Raw genomic sequence first — 20,113 nt, forward strand, 5'->3', positions numbered from 1 at the left:
CTGCTCAGCCCAACTGCATGCCTCGAGACAGCCGACATGCTGCTGTGCCACGTTAAGTGCCGCTGTGACTCCCCTGAGTGTCAGGAATGTCATGAGGCTTACTGAACTGCAGCTGGGCTGCCTGGGACATGCATTGTGCTGACAGTAGGGCGTCTGACCCCCACTGGCGTCCTGCTACTCAGTGAAGGACAAGCTTACACAGTCAGAGGTGGGCCCATTGACACTTTTCAAGTTTAGACTCCCGCACGGCCTCCCAGCAAGCCTATCCCAGTGACTGCCTGGGGGCCAGTGTGGGGCAGTCCAAAAGCTGCCATGCTACTGAAGAGATCAGAAAGCCCTGTAAAACTGCCACTAGGGGCCTGCCAGACATAACTAGAAGTGGCGCTGGGGGCCACACATGCACATTGAGGGCAGCTGCACCACCAGCACTAAGTTCTCCCTCATGGTCAGTCGGCTATAGTTGGTGTCCACCTCACACACAGCCGCAATAAAGGAATCCCTGCCTGGAGGCTTCAATAACTTTGATTTGCCCGGTCTGGAACACATGAACAGACAAAGGTTGTTTAACATCCGAGCAATAACTGGCCAGACTGCTTCAGATCAGACCCTGGAGTAGTGCAGGAAGGTTGTAGGCTGCAGCAACATTCCATCAACCCACTGGGGGTACTCTTGCTCACCTCAAAGACATTGGGCTAGCTACACTTGATAAAGTGTCAATGGGGGAACACCTCTCTGGCGGTGATAGGGAGATATCGTGGAGACAGACTGTGCAGCACGCTGTGCAAATGACCACCTGCATTGTGAACATGGGGGCCCACATGGATAACTGAGGGAACCACTTTTGGATGGCTACAGCGTCTCTGATTGAAGTGGCACAGAATCTGGAAGGCGCCTGTCAATGGATGTTCGTGGACATTGAGCCAATCCTTATCACCTCTCATGCATCGAGGGATAACTGACTCTACCAACGTCACTCCAACTCACTTGCCTTATGGGGATTATGGTGAGCTTCCTATACTTTTGTCCTTTCCATGCTTTACCCCCATTTCACAGCCCCAGCTCCTTTTCTCTGTGCCACAGATGCTAACTGTGGCTGACTCATCTTCCCACCATCCCTACAGTACTTCTGGGACTGTAGTGCAAGGTTGTAACTACAGTGAAACCAAAGACCGTCAGACCTCTCCCCCACAATAACAGAGAATTGTTGACATCTGCTACACATGCGAACTAAACCCTGAATACTTTGAACAACCTAGAGGTCTCCCTTCACACCCATTCTACTCAATTTGACAAGGAAGTGCAGGACATTCTGGACACTAAAACCTCCTTGGTGATCTGGAGTCATACCTTCTCAATAGACCTGGACTTACTAAAGGCAGATTACTGCAAATTGGCTGAACGGGAGGATAAAACTGAATCTACCATGGCTGTGATGAATCCCACTGTGCAGGTGTTGCAGGAGCAGCTGAGAAAGATGGGAGATGAAATGACCAGCCTAGATTACAGAGCAGAGGATGCAGAGGGACATTATAGGTGCAACAATATTCACCTAATGGGTTTCCCTGAACAATCCGAAGGACCCAGTGTGGAACTGTTCCTTGAAGACAGGTCGGCAACAATGGTGCTTGCAGACAAGGTGCCAAATTCTTTCTCCATAGAAAAGGCGCATTAGTTACCTGATAGACCACCTCCCCTGGGTGCCCTACTAAGTTCCCATCATCACTCAACTTCTTGATTACTGGGACCATGAGCTGCTGCTACAGCAGGTCCATGCGAAGGGGCCCTGGCACAGCGATTACAGCATACCCCGACTTCACGCTGGAAGTGCAGCGACTCTCTGGGTTCTACCTAAAAGTCAAACAACGCCAACATGAACTGAATTTCAAATATGAGCTCCTGTTAGAACTGTTTCTGGTTGTCAGAGTATGCACCCTATACAAGCAGGAACGACCACTTCTAGTTAGGGTAAACTAGAAACATACTTAGAGATAACCTCTGCTCAGTCTCTGATAGTTTGGCACAGAGCAGACAGGCTTCTCTAAAGAGGCAATGTGTAAAGTATTTGTGCAACACAAACAGTAACACAATGAAAACACCACATAAAGACTCCACACAAGTTTAACAAATAGAGAATATCTATCTGAGTAAGACAAGCCCACAATGACAAAAATCCAATCAGTAGAAGTCAAGATATGATTTTGTTAAAGAATAACGTAAAAAAAGTGCTTTGAAGTCATTAGCGGTCAAAAGGCTACCTTAGGTCGCGAGGGACAGGTGCAAATCTAAATTTCAGGCTGACTGAAATGGAGGGTATTCAGACTATAGAACCCATGTAGGGTCCGCTGAAAAAGTACCTTGAATGGAGCGAAAGTCGAGGAGCAAATGGGAAGGCGAGGCATTGGTTCCAATTGGCGCAGTCGGGTTGCAGCATTGTCGTTGAGCCTAACAATCAGGCCCACGTCGAACTCTGTTCATATGAATGCAGTATCTCATCATCGAGCTGCGCAGAGCGTCACTATCAGGCCACACGTGCTGTGGATCTGCTGTGATTGAACAGCATCTGCGTTGGTGTCTAAGGGTGCGTCGGCTCTAACCAGTGCAGTGGTGACGATGCATCAATTTGTGTAGAAAGCTGCTGCAGAACCCACTTCTGAGGACCAGGATTGGAGGGGGCACCTCAGGCAAGGGTTGGACTCACAGGTGGCCAAAGCAAAGTTGCAGGCAATATTTGATATCCCTGGGACTGCAGGAGAACAGGGGGCAACCCCGCAAGCATTTGTAATCACTCTGGGTCAGATGAGAGGGTCCAGTCCTTCCTCAACTGGGCAGAGATCATCAGGCAGAAGGGTAACTCATCAAGGCAGAGAGCAGTCCTTCTTGGAAAGCAGTCCAGCAGTGTGGCACTCATTGCAGCACAGCAGTCATTATTCCAGGCAGAGTTCTTCCCAGGTCCAGTAGTGTACTGATTTGGTAGGGTCAGAGACCCAATTCATATACCCAATGTGCCTTTGAAGTGGGGGTGACTTTAAAGAAGGTCTTTGAAGTGCACAGAGATCCTTTCTTCCTAGCCCTGAATCCAGGCAAGCTGTAGGGGGTAATCAGACATTTATGTGGTGATAGGCACTTCCCTATTCATGTGTAAGTGTCAGCGCCCCTCCACCCTCCTAGCCCATGAAGGCCCATCAGAATGCAGATGAGTGTTCAGACATATCTAACCTTCCTGTGTTTGTGGCTGTCTGTTTGTGGAATGCACAAAGTGTAGCTGTCACTTACCCCAAACATATATTGGAGACAGGCTGCAAGGCACACAGAGCAGTCATAGCAGAGAAATGTCCACTTTCTAAAAGTGGTATTTCTAAAATAAAATGGTAATTCTAAATCTGTTTTAACCAGTAAATGTTTGCCTATGAGAGGAATAGGCCTCACAGTAGTGAAAAATAAATGAGGGAGTATTTCACTACAAGTACATTTAAAACTTAAAAGAACATGCCCTGCCTTTTACCTACATAGCACCTTGCCATATGGGCTGCCTAGGGCCTACCTTACAGGTGACTTACATTTAATAAAACGGGAGTTTAAGGCTTGGCAAGAGGTTTTAAATGCCAAATCAAAGTGGCAGTGAAACTGCACACACAGACTCTGCAATGGCAGGCCTGGGTGGCACAACCAGTACTGCGAGCCCATAAATAGCATTTAATTTACAGACCACATGTATGTGGTATACCTCTTTACTAGAGACTTACAAGTAAATGAAATATGTCAATTGTAGATACACCAATGTTACCATGTTTAGGGAAGAACCACAACCACTTTGGCACTGGTCAGCAATGGCACAGTGTTCAGAGTCCTAAAGCCAACAAAAATATACAGCAAAAATGTGAGGCAAACAGACAAAAAGTTTGCGGGAAGGCCACCCTAAGGCTGACAGGTCTAACCGCTCCTCTTTCCTGCAAAGCTGAGAATGACTGATGGGGAGAAGATCCAAATTTTCTTTTTTCCAGGGGACGCATGGACCTGGCTCCATGTCATAGGCTGATACAGGACACATCTGAGGAATTGGGTGTCGGTGAATGGCTGGTGCCCAAACCTGAGCAACTCAACCTGAGGACCATCAGGATGTAGCCATCCTGAGATCAAGTGGTGGCAGAGCAGCAGCACAGCAACACAGCACAAATCCCTCTGCTCTCTTTCAGACAAAACACCCGTTGGTGTCTGGATCTGATTCAAGAGACTTGATTTCATCAGTGGCTGATGTCTGCCAGCACCCAAAGATCACACCACAGTCTGCAGATGGCCTATGATGCAGGTAGTGAAGGTCCCACATGTGTGTGCCTGTATACCCTGAGTGCTGATATGCCCAGGTACTTTTAAGGTAGGCTGTAAAGCTTGGGTAGTCTAGATGATGATTTTTATGCACCAGGCCTAAGCATTGGGGCACCTCTATGCCCTACAGAGAGACTCCAAAGAGGGTATGGTTTGCCTGACATATAGTTTTACTGTTTTGTGGTTCTTGCTAGGGGCAATTGTCCGGGGACTTTTGTGTCACCTGACCTGGAAAGGGGGGGGTTAATTTGTTGCATTATGTTTTTCTTTATAGGTTTGTTTCTATGAAGCCATTGCACACATATCAGCACCTGTGGTATGCAAATAACTGGGAGGGAGTGGCGTACTATCCAAAGTCTAAACACTGTGAACATGAGACTTGGACCACCTCAAGCCCACAGCTTGACGGTTGGCACACGCACCACTGCTGTTCACCATGTGGACACACACTGATACACTCACCTCCCACTACAAATAGGTGACATGAAATATGTGCAGCATGGTGACCCCTGCCAAACACTATCAAATCCACGCATACCTAAAGTGATACCACACACACATAGCCATGCTGCAGGAAACGCATCTCATGGCAGCGAACTTCAGAAAGTTCAGGCCAAACAGAGGGGGCAGGTCTATGGCACATCCTCGCCGGAGTTCGCCTGTTTTTACTAATATGGATAATGTCAGGGGTTACATTTGTAGTGGAGAGACACAGGGGAAGGCCTCCTAGACAGGGTGCAACCTACTCTTGTGGGGATTTATGCACCCAATTCCAACCAAACAGAATTTTTTGATGCACTCACCCCAGCCCTTTGACAAGACCAATAGCACCCACTCTTTGGAGCATAGACTTCACCTGTGTACCTGATGTGCTCTGGGACCGCTTCCAAATATGGCTGACAAAGAGACACATACACAATGTTTGGTGGCTGGGCTGTCGGGCAGACTGTGAATACTTATTCTACTCACCAGTTCATGATCACACTAGGCTAGATTTGATTCTCTACACCACACAAGCTGGGACCCCTGATTGCCTGATCGGAATACCTGCCCCATACGCTCTCAAAACAATGTCTGTTGCAGATTGCTCTGCAATGGGACAGGCTGCATGCACGTATCCTGGCGCCTTCCGACCAATGCATTATCGGACCCTCCTTTTAGCGAGGACCTCTCTACATGAATTACTCATTATTTCAAACTTAATAAGAAGTCCACTCCCCTCAGGGCAACCGAATGGAGTGCACACAAAGTAGTAGTAAGGAGTCATTGTGTAGAAGCCACCTAGAGTGTCTGACAGATACTGCAGGATGAGGAACTATGCCCTTTGGCGAGAGCAGTGGCTGCCCATGAGAATGGGGTTGAGTGTCTTCAAACCTGCATGAAAGATATAAAGAAGCAGAGACCAGATTAGGTCAACATGATTACAAGGACTGGCAGACTATGCTACATACAGAATGTGACTGCTCAAGCAGAATACTAGCATGGTTAGTCAAGGAAGACCAACAGCATGTCCCAGTTGAATCATACAGCGTTACAATGGCTCACTGGCCTCCACGCAAGCAGAGAAAAATTACACTCTGCTGTACTTCGTATAGGGTTGCGGGTGCCTCCACCCCAACCTGCCACGTGACTTCATGACTGAAATCCCATTAGCATGTCTGTCCCAGATTAAAAGGGCCGAATTGAATGAACCCATCCTACTTGAAGAGGTGAGAGCAGCAGTGGCTCAGATTGCCCGTAATAAAATCCTGGGCACAGATGGACTACAAATTGAATACTAGGCCACCTTCTCAGCCCTGCTTACCCAGCCCCTCTTGGACGTGCTTGAGGAAGCCAGGTCGTGTGGCCTGCTTCCCGACTCACAATGTGAGGCATTAATAGCTGAGACGTGACCCGCTGGATCTCTGGTCATACTCCCCACTGTTCTTTCTTAATCTTAATTGTAAAGTCCTAGGGAAAATTCTGGCCAACAGACTTCTCCCGTCGATCAGAACATTGGTTCATGATGACCAGTCTGGAGTCATACCAGGCCATAGACCTTCCTCAACATAACGCAGCTGATATCAGCCAGCTTCCCTATCCTGAGGGGCACCAGGCAAGGGTGTCAGCTATAGCCATTGCTTTTCACGATTGCATGGAGCCACTTGCCTGTTGCCTGAAGCAATGAGCACAATACTGGGGAATTCCTGACCTAAACTTTCAGCAGTGTGTCCCTTTACGCAGATGATGCGTTGGTCCTCCTACGTGATGTTGGTACATCACTGCCAGACTTGATAGAGCTACTTGATGACTTCAGAGACATTTCAGGCCTAAAAGTCAACTGGCCCAAATTATGTCTATTCCCCCTGACCCCGATGGGTTCTGCGCTGATTGAATACAACATCGAGTGCTGAATGGGGAGCTGAGTGTCTACACCTAGCGGACCAATCATACTTGACCTCTACAAAGAGGATCGAGCCTGATGTTGACAAGGCAAATGTGTTGGTGCCGGTTTGTACACGGGTGCAACTCCATTATCCATTACTCACCATTAATTACACTGGAACAACTGCTGAATATGCAGGAGTTGGCTGCCCAGGACGACCTGACGCAATGGAGAACGGCAGAACTGGACATCCTAGAGAGGGTACCCTCATGTCCTTTGCAGACGTTATGGATAAGTATGCTTTGGGCGTGAGCCACTTTCTAACTTACTACGCCATCCACCACATGGTGAGAACTACATGGGGAACTGGGGAGGCGGGACTGCCTCAATCGCCCGTCCAACACTCGCTCCTTACATATGGCGGGACACACCAGGCTATATCGACATTATGTGTGGCACTGATGACTGATGCTTTGGCGAATGTGGGAAAGGCTGGTGGATTGATGTTCTTACTCAGACATTGACAAACAAGGCTTGGGCGCAGGCTCTACATAATGTGAAACAGGTATACAGGAACCCCAGGTTCCACTTTCTACAATTTAATTACACATACCAAGCCTACCCCTTCCCTCAACGAATCAAGTGCATATTTCCTATGACCACAATCGAATGCCCAAGACGCAAACTGGCAGAAGCCAGGTTCTACCATAGGTTGTGGGACTAGGCGCCATTACAAAGGACGTGGCTAGAAATCACAACCACTGCGGCAGAATTATCTGGCCACAAACTGACACCCACCCCTGAATCCTGCCTCCTTGGCCTCCTCTCCAATGCCAGAATAGACAAACACTTACACCCATATATTGGCCTTGTATTTGTTCTTTTTAAATGACAAATTTCTATGCAATGGAAAGCACCCACGATCCCTGATACTGCTGAATGTGCGGAATCCAGTGCGCTGCGAGTGTTGCGTGCCAAGGGAATGGCGGGTGTAGGGGGTGAAAATTGTGATACCTATATCATGAACATTGAGAATGACACCCACCCACCCTGAAGGGTACATACTGCTGCCACAACACCCACGCTGAACAAAGGAAACACAAATGACCTGCAGCCCGCCACCCCCTCCACTGTTGACACGCAGCAGGCAATGGATGTTAAAGACATGGACCGCACAATTAGGGAACACTATTGCTTGATTTCATGTAAGTTACTAATGTCTGATGTGCCACGGAACTCGCGCTCTACCTGATGCATGGCTTCCCCGCTCTCTCCTCCTCCCCGCTGCTTCCAAACCGGAGATATATTGAGCACTGTTCTGTGTCATTTTCTGTATTTCTAGGAAATAAATAACGTCATGCCTATGTATCATACACACGGAAATGAGATGCACGTGCACTTACTGACTTCCTTTTTGTTGTTGTTATAAAATAATAATCAAATGTTTTAAAAAGACCTGCTAGCAGAAATCAAAAATGTGATTTCATATTTATAAGTTACAGTTTACAAAGCATAAGAAACGAAAAATTGCGCCTTTAAAGGCAATGGAGGTCTAACGTGCAAATTGGAAATCTTATCAAAAGAAACCAAAGATAACTACTGGCCCTCAAGCAGTGTTTAAAGTTTTCATACTCTGAGCTAGTATTGTGCTTTCTTCCTGTCAAACTTATGATAAAATCGCAAGCATTTGGAAGTTTGCTTTAGATTTGAATCTGTTCTTTTTTTGCAGTTTCTAGCCTTCCAGTTCAAAAACATTATGTGGCTGCAGCATTTATGCCATTCTCCAAAATGTGAGTAGTTCTGTGTGTAGAGTATTCTTTTCTTTCATATTCACTGCTTGTGTTACCTTAGTCTTTCAGTATTAGGAGCCAGAAGAACTAATCATCAAATCCAAATATTTTGCCAAGTTGTCATTTAGATCAAGTGAGTGATCCTGCATAGTGCCAAACATTAAGGAAACACTCTGATATTAGTAAAGTGGTGTTACCTGATGGGAGTAAAGTGCTGGTTAGGCAGAGGGAAGATATATTGTCCTGGGTTCAACATGACATAGATATTGCAGTGTTATACCTGGCATCCTCTCCACTAACATTTTGCATTCCAGCCTCCTGTATTGCTGACTTTGGTTTTGCTGACTTTCGGACTATGTGCACTTTCCCACTGTGAACAAGTGCTAATGTGCTTGTGCTCTCTCCTTTAACCGTGGTAGAAATGACGTGCACCTAATTGGCCCATTTAATTTACTTGTAAGTCCCTAGTAAAGTGGTACTACCTGTACCTAGGGCCTGTACATTAAATGCTATTAGTGGACCTCTGCACTGATTGTGCCACCCATTTATGTAGCCTTCTAAAGATGTCTCAGGCCTGCCATTGCATGCATCTGTGCAGTTTTTAAACTGTCATGTCGACTTGGCAAAAAATAAACCCTTTGCCAAGCCCAAACCTTCCTTTTTGATACATATAAATTGGCCCTTGGGTAAGACCTGAAGAACCTAGAGGGCACTGTGTAGTGTATTTGAAAGGCTGGACCGGTACTTTTCAGTTTTATATATCCTAGTAGTGAAAAACTCTTAAATGTGTTTTTCACTGCTGCAAGGCCTACCTCTCCCATAGGATAACATTGGGTTACAAGGCTGCTCTATTAAGGCCAAGGAGTGTTGGTCCACTGCTGCCAGCGCCGCAAAAGGGGAAAAATACAATGTTAATACATTTCATTTACCATTTTATTTTTCCCCAGCCACGGCGTGTTTGCGGGCGGGGCAACTGCTGCTGACTAGCAGCAGGGGAGACATACTCATTCCACCAGTTTAGAGTGTTCATATCACTTTGGCCGGACGTCTTGCAATATACTGTATTGAGTTCAGGCAACCCTTAGTGATAGTCTAGGTGGCTGTAGATAACCTGAGGTCTCATAGGGTAGCTGTGGAGAGCAGCTAAGGCTTATACAGGAGGGTGTAAAGTGGTTGCAAATACCAAATAGGCCAGACAGTGATGTACACACAGAAAAGGACCACACCACTTTTAGAAAATGTTTATATTTGTTGTAACACACACTCTAGAACTAACTTTGGTACATCTCCTAACCGGAGATATGGACATACAAAAATATACTTAGCAACAGGTAAGTAAAGGCATACATTAACATGGGTACCTATGGGAGGGGTAAACAGTACACTAAAAAAATAGAATGCGAAACTCACTCCAAACCCACACTACCACCCAAGGACCCTTAGGACTGGGGAAGTAGTAAAACCCCAAAGGCAAGTAGGTAGGATTCCCCAGGCGCCCATGTGCAGAGTGGTAATCTAGGGTCAGTGTCCATATGGTAACATGGGGAAGTCGCAGTTGGAGTTTTTGTGCTTTAGGACCCTTCCCAGAGGACCCTGAGGAAACCTGTTGGGACAAGGGCGGTTGTATAGTGTCCCCACCCATGAATACCCAGAACAGGAGTACCTACATTAGTGAGCCCAGGTGCATGAAGGTGAATTTGTGTTGGAACTTCCTGTTAAACTCAATGGAGCCCTCAGTTGTCCAGCTGCTGTTGTGACCTGTGAACCAGGTCGGTAGAACCCAGGCATAGATTCTGGAAGAAGAGGACCTAAGGAAAGAGGGGACAGAGTCAAGACCACCCGGAGGTGCACCAGCAGGGCAGGAGGGCAATGCCACCCTTCTCGGAGATGCTTTCCTGCAGGACGGTGGATGAAGAAGTGCAGCTGTGTAGTCCAGATGATGCAGGAAGATCCCAGGAGTAGTCCACATGCTGTCCCACACCAGTCGTCAAATTGCAAAGGGGCCATCGGTCAGTTGGACCACCAACAAGCCTTGACAAATGCAGAGAAGCATTCAATGGAGTTTGCAGGATTTGTACGGACTAGCAAGGTCCAGGCGACCCAACCTTGGCAGGTAGGTAAGGGCCAGCCTTTAGCATGCAAGAGAGCCATCAGGAATCAGTAGAGCCCCCAGCAGGACCCTCTGGCAGCAGGCAGAGGGATTCACAGGGAAGCCTCTACAGCACAGCAAAGAGTGAGGCCCACGTCGCAAAAGGAGCAGAGAGGATGTCATTCTTGGAGCTGGAGAGTGCTGGAGGCTGGGGCGTCTTGAAGCTAGGAGGTCTTTGGACTGAAGAGCCAACAAGCCTTGGCAATGACAAACAGACACAGTGCACAGGGGTTCCAGCCAAGCAGCTCCAGCGAGGGACCACTGACTTAAGTTGCAGTAGGAGCCCTCCTACTGGTTACAGTCTTGCTTCTGTTTCCAACCAAGAGCAGCAGTGGTTCCGGTGTCCAGGTTGCGAAAGTGTCTTGTAGAGGAGGCTTGCACATGATTCCTGAAGTCTTGCAGATGAATCTGGGGTCTCACCCTTTGGTGAGTCCTTAAGTAACCCAGGTAAGGGGATGGACATTAAGTGCAATGACCCATCTATCAGAGGGAGTCAGGGATGTCACCCAGCTGGACTAACCAGTCAGGTGCTCCCAGGGGCCTCTGCTCATCTTATTTCCAAGATGAGATAATCAAGTGGCCACCTGGCTGAGCTCTCTGCACCTCACTTGGGGAGGAGCTGGACGGGGGGTGGTCACTCCCCTGTCCTTTGTGTGGTTTCATGCCAAAGTGGGAACCAGGGGGTCATGCACTGGTACAAACTGTTTTATGCAATGAGGGCACCAAATGTGTCCTTCAAAGTAGTCAGGTGGCGCTCACGGGCACCCCCACCCCAGCCCAAAGACACCTATTTCTAAAGAAGAGGTGGTCACACCTCTATCTTACAGGAACTCCTTTGTTCTGCCTTCCCCTGCCTGAGTTAGGCTCAGCAGCAGAAGGAGAGAATAGTGTTTTGGGTCAGCAGCAGCATGGGCTGGTATGCAGACCCTGCAAGGCTGTACAGGCAGACATGGAGGATCACCTAGGAAACCCCAAGAGTACATGGTATCATGCAACTAGCACTGGAATCAGTGTAGTTGCATGATTCCAACATGTTTGATACCAAACATGCCTATGTTCAGTGAAGCCATTATATATTTGGACCACTCGTGTTGACAGTATCCACTACATACTTTAAGTTGGCTTCCCCGCACTTAAAAAGCCCAGGGAATGGAGTCTGGGGATTGTATGGGCACCTCTGCTCATGCAGTGGTACCCTCACACTTAGAAGCATGCATCCTGCCATTGGTCTGAAGGGTCTATCTTAGGGGTGACTTACAGGGTCAGAGTGCATTGACCATGATACAAGGCAAACTTTATATCTGGAGTGAAAGGTGCATGCACCATTTCACCCAGGCTGCAATGGCAGACCTGTAGTCAGTTTGCATGCGCCCCCATGGGTGGCACAATAACATACTGCAGCTCAATGGGGGGCCCTGGTGTACCAATGCCCTGGGTGACTAAGTACCATATACTAGGGACTTACATGGGTTTATGGGTATGAAGCAGAAGTGGGTTTTCGCCATCAGATCTAATCTGATCAGCAAACTAGCCAGCCTCCCAAAAGGATTCAATGACCGACTCATGTCTCTTTGGCTCTCCCTCAGAGGAAAGCGCCTCACCACCTTCATCAGTGCATATGCTCCCACCATGACAAACCAGAGGAGAACAAAGACAAGTTTAATGAAGACTTGGAGTCCCTCATAGCATCTGTGCCCAAGGAGGACAAGCTCATCATCTTAGGTGACTTCAATGCCAGAGTTGGTGCAGACTACCAGACACGGGATGGAGTCATTGGGAGGAATGGAGTTGGCAAAAGCAACAGCAATGGTCATCTACTTTTGAAGAGCTGCGCAGCTTATGACCTGTTGATCACAAACACAGTCTTCCGCCTACCCAACCATAACAAGACGTCCTGGATGAACCCACACAGCAAGCACTGGCAACTTATTGATTATGTCATAGTAAGGAGAAGAGACAAGCAGGATGTTAGAGTGCCTAAGGCCATGTGCAGCGCAGACTGATGGACAGATCACAGACTCATCCTCTCAAAACTCAACATGCACATCCAGCCCAGGCAGCGCCTGCAGGGGAAAATGACCAATAGGCGACTGAAAGTCAGCAAGTTAGAACAGCACTCTGTGCGCCAGAATCTCAGTGAGGACCTCAACAGTAAACTTGACCAACTCAGCTTTGGCACAAACAGTGCAAAAGAGAACTGGGCAGCTTGAGATGTGGTCTACAACACAGCTCTCTCTCACTTTGACCAGACCACCAGACTGGTTTGATGACAATGATGAAGACATTCAGTAGCTGCTGGATGAGAAGAGTGAAGCCTTCAGATCCCTCCAGCAAGACACTGCATCCGTCTTCAAGAAGGCAGCGTACAACTCCATCAAAAGCAAGGTGTAAGCAAAACTCAGAGAGATGCAAGACTCCTGACTCAGCAGAAAGGCAGATGAGATCAAGAAGTACACTGAAAGCAACAACTCCAAGAGTTTTTATGATGCCCTGAATACCATTTACGGGCCACAGTCCTCTGGAACGTCACCGCTGCTCACTGCCAACGGGTCCACCCTACACACTGATAAGAACGCCATCCTGAAAAGATGGGCTGAGCACTTCAACAATTTCCTGAATAGGCCTTCCTTTATCAGTGCAAAAGCCATTGACCGCATGTCGCAAGTCGCCATCCACACCCCCCTGGCAAAACCTCCAAAGGAATCAGATGTTAAGGAAGCAATTAAGCTTCTCTCCAATGGTAAAGCACTGGGCTCTGACTCCATTCCAGACCCAAAATTTACATGGCAGGGGCGTCTTGTTACAGAAGCTCACCACGCTCATTCAGACCATGAGGCAACAGGAAGTTATCCCCCAGGAGCTTAAGAATGCCTCCATTGTCCATCTCTACAAGTGAAAGGGAAACAGGCAGTCTTGTGACAACCACAGAGGAATCTCTGTCCTGGTCATTGCCGGCAAAATCCTTGCCAGAGTCTTCCTCAACCACCTCTCTCAACACATGGAATATGGATACCTGCCAGAGAGTCAGTGAGGCTTCAAAGAGGGCCGAGGGACAGTGGACATGATATTTGCAGCATGTCAACTGCAGGAGAAGTGCCAGGAACAAAACAGGGACCTTTACACAACATTCATGGAACTGACCAAAGCCTTTGACACCATCAGTCATGAGGCGCTATGGTGGATCATGGAGAAGTTTGTCTGCCCAAGCAAATTCATCCGCATGGTGTGCCATTTCCACAATGCCATGCTTGCTTGAGTACTGGACGATGGAGACTCCTCCGATGCTTTCCCAGTCACCAAAGGAGTCAAGTATGGCTGTGTACTGGCACCCACGCTGTTCAGCATAATGTTCTCGCCATGCTATCAGATGCCTTTTGCGATTACGAAGAAACCAGCATCAAGATCAGATATAGGACTGATGACAGGCTCTTCAACCTGTGGAGGCTACAGGCCAAGATCAAGGTTGAAGAGGACTCTGTGGGCAATTTCCTGTTCACAGATGACTGCGCACTCAACGCTGCCACAGAGGACCAGATGCAGCAGAGCATGAACCGCTTTTCCACTGCCTGCAGAAATTTCAGCCTCACAATCAGTACCAAGAGGACAGAGGTTTTGCATCAGCCTGCACTGCAGAAGACGCATGCAGAACCAACTGTCACCGCTGAAGGTAGACACACGCATTGCCAAGGCAAGCTCTGCATTTGGACGGCTTCGGGAATCAGTGTGGGAGAGGAGAGGCGTCAAACTGTTCACAAAGCTGAAGATGTACAAGGCAGTCGTACTGCCCATACTACTGTATGCCTGTGAGACATGGATTGTGTACGAGTGCCATGCCAAAAAACTGAATCGCTTCCAAATGAACTTCTTAAGAAGGCTGCTGAAAATTACCTGGCAGGATAAAGTTCTATACACAGATGTCCTCTCTCAAGCTGGTCTGTCAAGTATCTACACTTTGCTGAGGAGAGGCCCAAGTCAGGTGGGCAGACCACCTTGTACGTATGCCAGACATACGCCTCCCCAAGAGACTGTTCTATGGTGAACTGGTGGAAGGCAAATGCACACAAGGTAGGCAGAAAAAGCACTTCAAGGACACTCTGAAAGTCACTCTGAAGAGCTTTGGCATCAACCTGGACTCCTGGGAAACCCTAGTGCAAGACCACCCTACCTGGCGAAGCTACATTAGCAAAGCACTACCTCCTATGAGCAGAGCAGGAATGCAGAGGTGCAGAAGAAGCATGAACTGTGCAAATCCATAGCCAACTCTTTGCCAACCAACCCAGCAGACCACTTGTGCCCGATGTGCGGCAGAGCTTTCCAAGCCTGTATCGGACTGATCAGCCACAGCCGGACACACCATACCCAGTCAACCTCCTCAATGTGATGTCCTTGGTCATTGTCGACAACGATAATCAACAAAATCATGGATGCACCAGTATGCCAATTGTGGGGTTTCAAAGTTACCTTACAACCAAAGTTAGGGGCGAGCATACTGACATTGGGGTCCTGGTTAGCAGGATCCCATTGTACTATAGTCTAAACACACTGACACCAGGCAAAAAGTGGGGTTAACTATGTCAGAAAAGTGCTACTTTCCCACAAATCTTTTCACTATTCTTTAAAATGTATTTTAACTTACTGCCAGACACTGTGGAAAACTCACAGTAACTTCACCCTCAACTCCAGAGCTCTCAATTGTGGCCCATTATAAACATAGCTTAAAACAGCCCATGATTGAGAGCTTTGGCTTTAAGTCTAAGGGCACTGCTGTTTTTTACAGAGCCTGTCAGTGCCTTTAATATTCACCCCTTCAGTTCTGTTGGTTGGGAGCCACCACTGCCTATTACATTTAATAATTGATTACTTTAAATTGGGAGCAGGTAGGGAGATCAAGTTAGGTGTCTATAGAGTTGTAATTAAAAGCCCTCTTTGATGGCAAAGTCAGATTTGACTTCACCATTCTGAAAATGCCACTTTTAGAAAGTTGGCATTTTCTTGTCCTAACCGTTTGGTGTCTGTAGTCTGATCCTGGGTCACATGACTAGGTGTAGCTAGCAGTTAGTCTTTGTGTGTTGGTCCCAGGCGGTGAGGCAAAGAGAACGTAGGTGTTGGCAGCTTGGACCATTCTGAGTTAACGCGGGGAGGAGATTTCACTTACCATAACTGACCAACACAAAGGGCCTCATTATAACATTGGCGGTACATACCGCCTACAGCCCCGGAGACGGTCCCCAAAAGACCATCGCCACAGCTACCAGCTGTCAGCCGGATTATGACCACAGCCTGATTTCCGCCAGAAGGATGGCGGAAATCCAGCTGTGGCCATGCTGGCAGATGGCAGTAAGGTGGCGCTGCCGCCAGCAGCAGAGCCACGCCACTAGACCGCCGCAGACCATATCATGACACATGATATGGCCTGGCGGTGTTCTGCTGGTGGACGCTGCTGCTGGCAGCAGTGCCCCGTCCCATCTCCTGCCGAGGACACCCTCACAAAAGGTAAGTCAGGTGCTCTGACAGGGGAGGGGGGTGTGGGGTGTTTTGTGTGTGTGTATATCTTTACGTGAGCGAATGTGGGTGTGAGTTGCATGTTGTGTGTGTGTGCATGTATGGATGTGTGGGTGCGTGTATGTTGTGCTGTGTGTATGCATGTGTGCCTGTATGTATGTATGAATGGATGTCTGCATGCAATGTGTGTGTGAATGGATGTCTACATGCGTGCTTGAATGTGAGAATGAGTGTGTGAATGCGTGTGTGCATGTGTGAATGAAGGTGCATGAATGAAGGGGGGTCTGGAGAGGGAGGGGGTGGGGGGAACCAGAGGAGGGGGCGGGGAAGACCCCTATCAGTGACAGGGAAGGAATTCCCTGTCACTGATAGGGCCTACCACCATGGTTTTCGTGGCGGTAAGGAACCCACGAAAACCATGGCAGTAGGCAGGATCATTATCCTGCAGGCGGGCTTGTGACGGCCGCCGGGCTGGATACTGAAGCCCGGCGGCCGTTACCACCATGGCGGACAGTGTGGTACATTGGCGGTTTGGCTTGAGCAAAACCGCCAATGTTTTAATATTGGGAAGAGTACTGGCAGCCTGTTGGCAGTACTTTTCTCCATTTTACCGCCATCTGCCGGGGTCATGATGACCCACAAAGTCTCTGCCTGAGCTCTCTCACAAAGGGTTTGGCACTGGTCTTTTGTGACCCCAGACTAGCTGGAGCCAGGAAAGTGATGAAGGGGATGCCTGAAACCTCAGGGTCATGGAAACCTCTAGAAGCTTCCTCCACTGCAAAGTGGGCATCAAATTTAAACAACAGATCCAACTCTTCAGTACACTTCTGGACCTGTGGAGACTGCAAGGAAAAAGGACTGCTATACTGCTGAAAGGGCTGCCACTCTGCTGGTCTGCTGCCCTCTATGCTGATCTGAAGCCCTGCCTGAGTGTGAAGGACTGGACCTGCATTTTTAAATCCAGGACCCAGGTATGACTCTGAGGGCTAGTTTGCTGACCGCCCAATCAGAAGCCTCGAGGACATAACAGGCTTCCAACACCTGGACCTTGAACCCAGCACCTGGACTCTGCCATCTGTGAGTCCTGCCTTCCCAAGTGGTTCCATCCCAGTCCTGGACCATTAGAAATGAACCTGAAGGTGCTCTTCCAGCCCATCTGTGAATCCAGAACCTACCCATCTCCTCCATAGCGTTGTGCATCTCCCACGGAACCAGCACGTCACCTTTGCTGCTCAATGCATCGCCCTCGCAACCAATGCATCACCAGTGCTGCATGGACTTCCCCTATGCAGTGACTTTGCATCATTCATTGCAGTCCATCAGAGCAGAATCATCTGCACGCAAGGACATTGCCTTGTCAACGCAACTCATCATAACCACAGCTGCATGACACATCTCCAAGCAAGGACATTGCCTCACCAATGCAGCTCCCCAAATTCTCTGCTGCATGACACATCTCCTTGCCCGTACTTCGCATCGCCACTGCTGTGCAGGGCTTCCTCAACATGGGACTCCACATATTTTCGCTACCAGGATTAAGGTACTGTTGTGTTCAGCGAGCCACAGTGGGTTCCTATTGCCGACCCACACTCCATTGTGGTTGGCCTGAACTTGTGACTTTGTCCTAGTCTGATGCAACCAGATGACCTAAGTTGGCACTTTGTGGTTTTTGGTACTATTTTTACTTAACCTTTAAAAATTGTATATCTCTATATCTAATGGATGGTGCTAAGTGTGGTCAAAGGAGACGGATCTGCTGAAGTCCAGTTCCTCCCACTCATTCTCCAACCAGCAGCTTTAACTAACAATAGCCCGTCTTAATGGGAGGCGAGGGGAAAAGTAAAAGGCTAGGTAGAGTAACACAGAAACCAGACATTAGATTAGCTAGCTCAGTTACAGGGGTTTTCGGACAGAGTCTTCAGTCTAAGACTACACACTAAAGGAGAAGGGAGCTTACGTTTTATCAGGGAAATAGGTGGATAATGGCAAAATTGATAAAAGACGTTTTGAACAACTCATAAACTCCAAGAGGGATGATGCATTGATGATTCTTTGCATCAAACTGAAACTAGCTGGTGAACCCCAGGAAGACAAAGAGTGGTAAGATCACCCTGATGAAAGAAATTACACAGACAAGGCACACATGAGAGAGAGATAGGCACAGACTCTCTCATTGACTAACGATAGGAACCATAGGGAGTAAAACAAATAAACTGCAAGGAATGGTGGGCCAAGTGATGAACTAGTTGGCAAGCACAGAAACTACACAAATATACAAGTTATTACGAGGTACCTTATTATAAGGCTGTGGGTTTAACTACTTCAAACTGGTTAGCGATCTCGTCTTTTTCTTCCTATTCGCCACCCAGTCCACCAAACTCTCCATTTCCTTACCTTGCAAATCATGTGACTCGGCAAGGGAAGTGCAAGCCAATCTTTTTTCTCGTCTCATACTGCATATTTCCTACCCTGAGTCCTGACAGATGGCTCCACATTGCACTCAGTTCTATTTTTTCTTTCATTTTGGAAAATACATCTTTCACAACAGTGCAGACCCATGTTCCGCAAAGCTCTGCTTTCTTTTAACAAATCTCCATTTAAACTCTGGATATGACTTTTCTTTGCTTTATTTACAAAAAGGAAAAGGGGGTTTTGACCCAGGAGTCTTGTTTATAGGAATACATAGTCCATTCTTGACTACTGAGATCTTATATAGAGTCCTTCTTCTGTTTTAATTACCCATAGAATTCTGGAATTTGAAATGTGACCCCCCATATCCTCTTTTACAGATAATGTTTAATTTATTACAGCTCTTTATGTCAGTCATAATATTGTAGTAAAATATAATTCTAAGAAGAAAATCAACCAAAAAGGGTGCTTAGGCTTAAAATAACCATTCAGATTGAGTTTATCATTAGTTTGAACCCTTTCATGTGTAATTGTATGTATAATTAATAAGTAACTGTTTGCTTGTAATTGCTTCCACTTCTCCGACTTCCTCACAATAATTTTCACACAAACACACACCCCCACACACAAGCAGGTATATATAGTGCTGTCTTCCATAGCGAACCTCACCAAAATATGCACAGATTCTGTATGGATAATGGCCCATTTGGAAATTCTGTGTATTTTTACTTTGCCATTGCCATATCACAACTAATATAATCTTTATTGTGTGATTTATAAAAATAAAATCATTGCAATGCAGTGCAGAACACAGTAAAATACAGTAAAAAAGAGACACGTACACAAAGCAGAATGTGGCATTAGGCAGAGACAGCCCGGGTAAAATAGTACAATATAAATAAAATGCTACAAGGATAAAAATGACTGGGGCGCACAAAGTGGATTGAATCAGCTCCCAAGCACGTTAACATCAGGAAGTCATTGGCAAATGGACAATGAAAACATCATGTTACGATTCAAACGTATGAAAGACACAAATTAAGCCTGCATCCAGTGACGTTCTAGTAAAGTGCAAGCTGTGTTATCGTGGAAAATGCTGGTGAAGCAAGATAGATGCCTAAAGGCCTTAACCTGTAATAAAGTGCAGGCAGCACTCTGGGCATCTAAATGCCTTATCCTACCACGAGGGAAACCTTTACCAAGGAAGCAGGAAAAGTCAATAAAATAACAATGAGCACTGGGCAAGGGGCAGCAAAACTCGAGGGGCAAAACAACTCTGGCCTGGCGATAAGTCAACGTATGCCTGATGGGACTGAAAATGGATACAAGTAGAGTTACAAAAAGCAAGCAGGAAAGCAGTAGGGATTGGAGTAAAGCACCCAAGAGCTCAGTGCCTTTATGATGTCAAGGAGGGCCACAAACCTGGGAGAAAAACAGTATGTCATATAATCACCGCAAGCCCTCACCGCCTCGTGAATCTAAGTCTCCATTTTCTTGAATCTCTGAAAAAATTGCACCAGAGTGCAATTCAGCCTAGTGTCAGATGGCTCAAAGCAGGCAATCACTGCCTCTCTG

General features: G+C 47.3%; 1 protein-coding gene across 1 annotated transcript in view; it reads left to right on the forward strand.

The window, feature by feature from the left end:
- Nucleotides 1-20,113, forward strand: part of STAT4 (signal transducer and activator of transcription 4) — a 522,693-nt gene that overhangs the window by 428,457 nt on the left and 74,123 nt on the right. The window contains exon 22 of the mRNA XM_069225876.1: nt 8,418-8,478. Coding sequence (XP_069081977.1) covers nt 8,418-8,478 — 61 coding nt within the window. The remainder of the gene's footprint in view (nt 1-8,417; nt 8,479-20,113) is intronic.

This window comes from Pleurodeles waltl, chromosome 3_1, assembly GCF_031143425.1.
Source record: "Pleurodeles waltl isolate 20211129_DDA chromosome 3_1, aPleWal1.hap1.20221129, whole genome shotgun sequence".
Lineage (NCBI taxonomy): Eukaryota > Metazoa > Chordata > Amphibia > Caudata > Salamandridae > Pleurodeles > Pleurodeles waltl.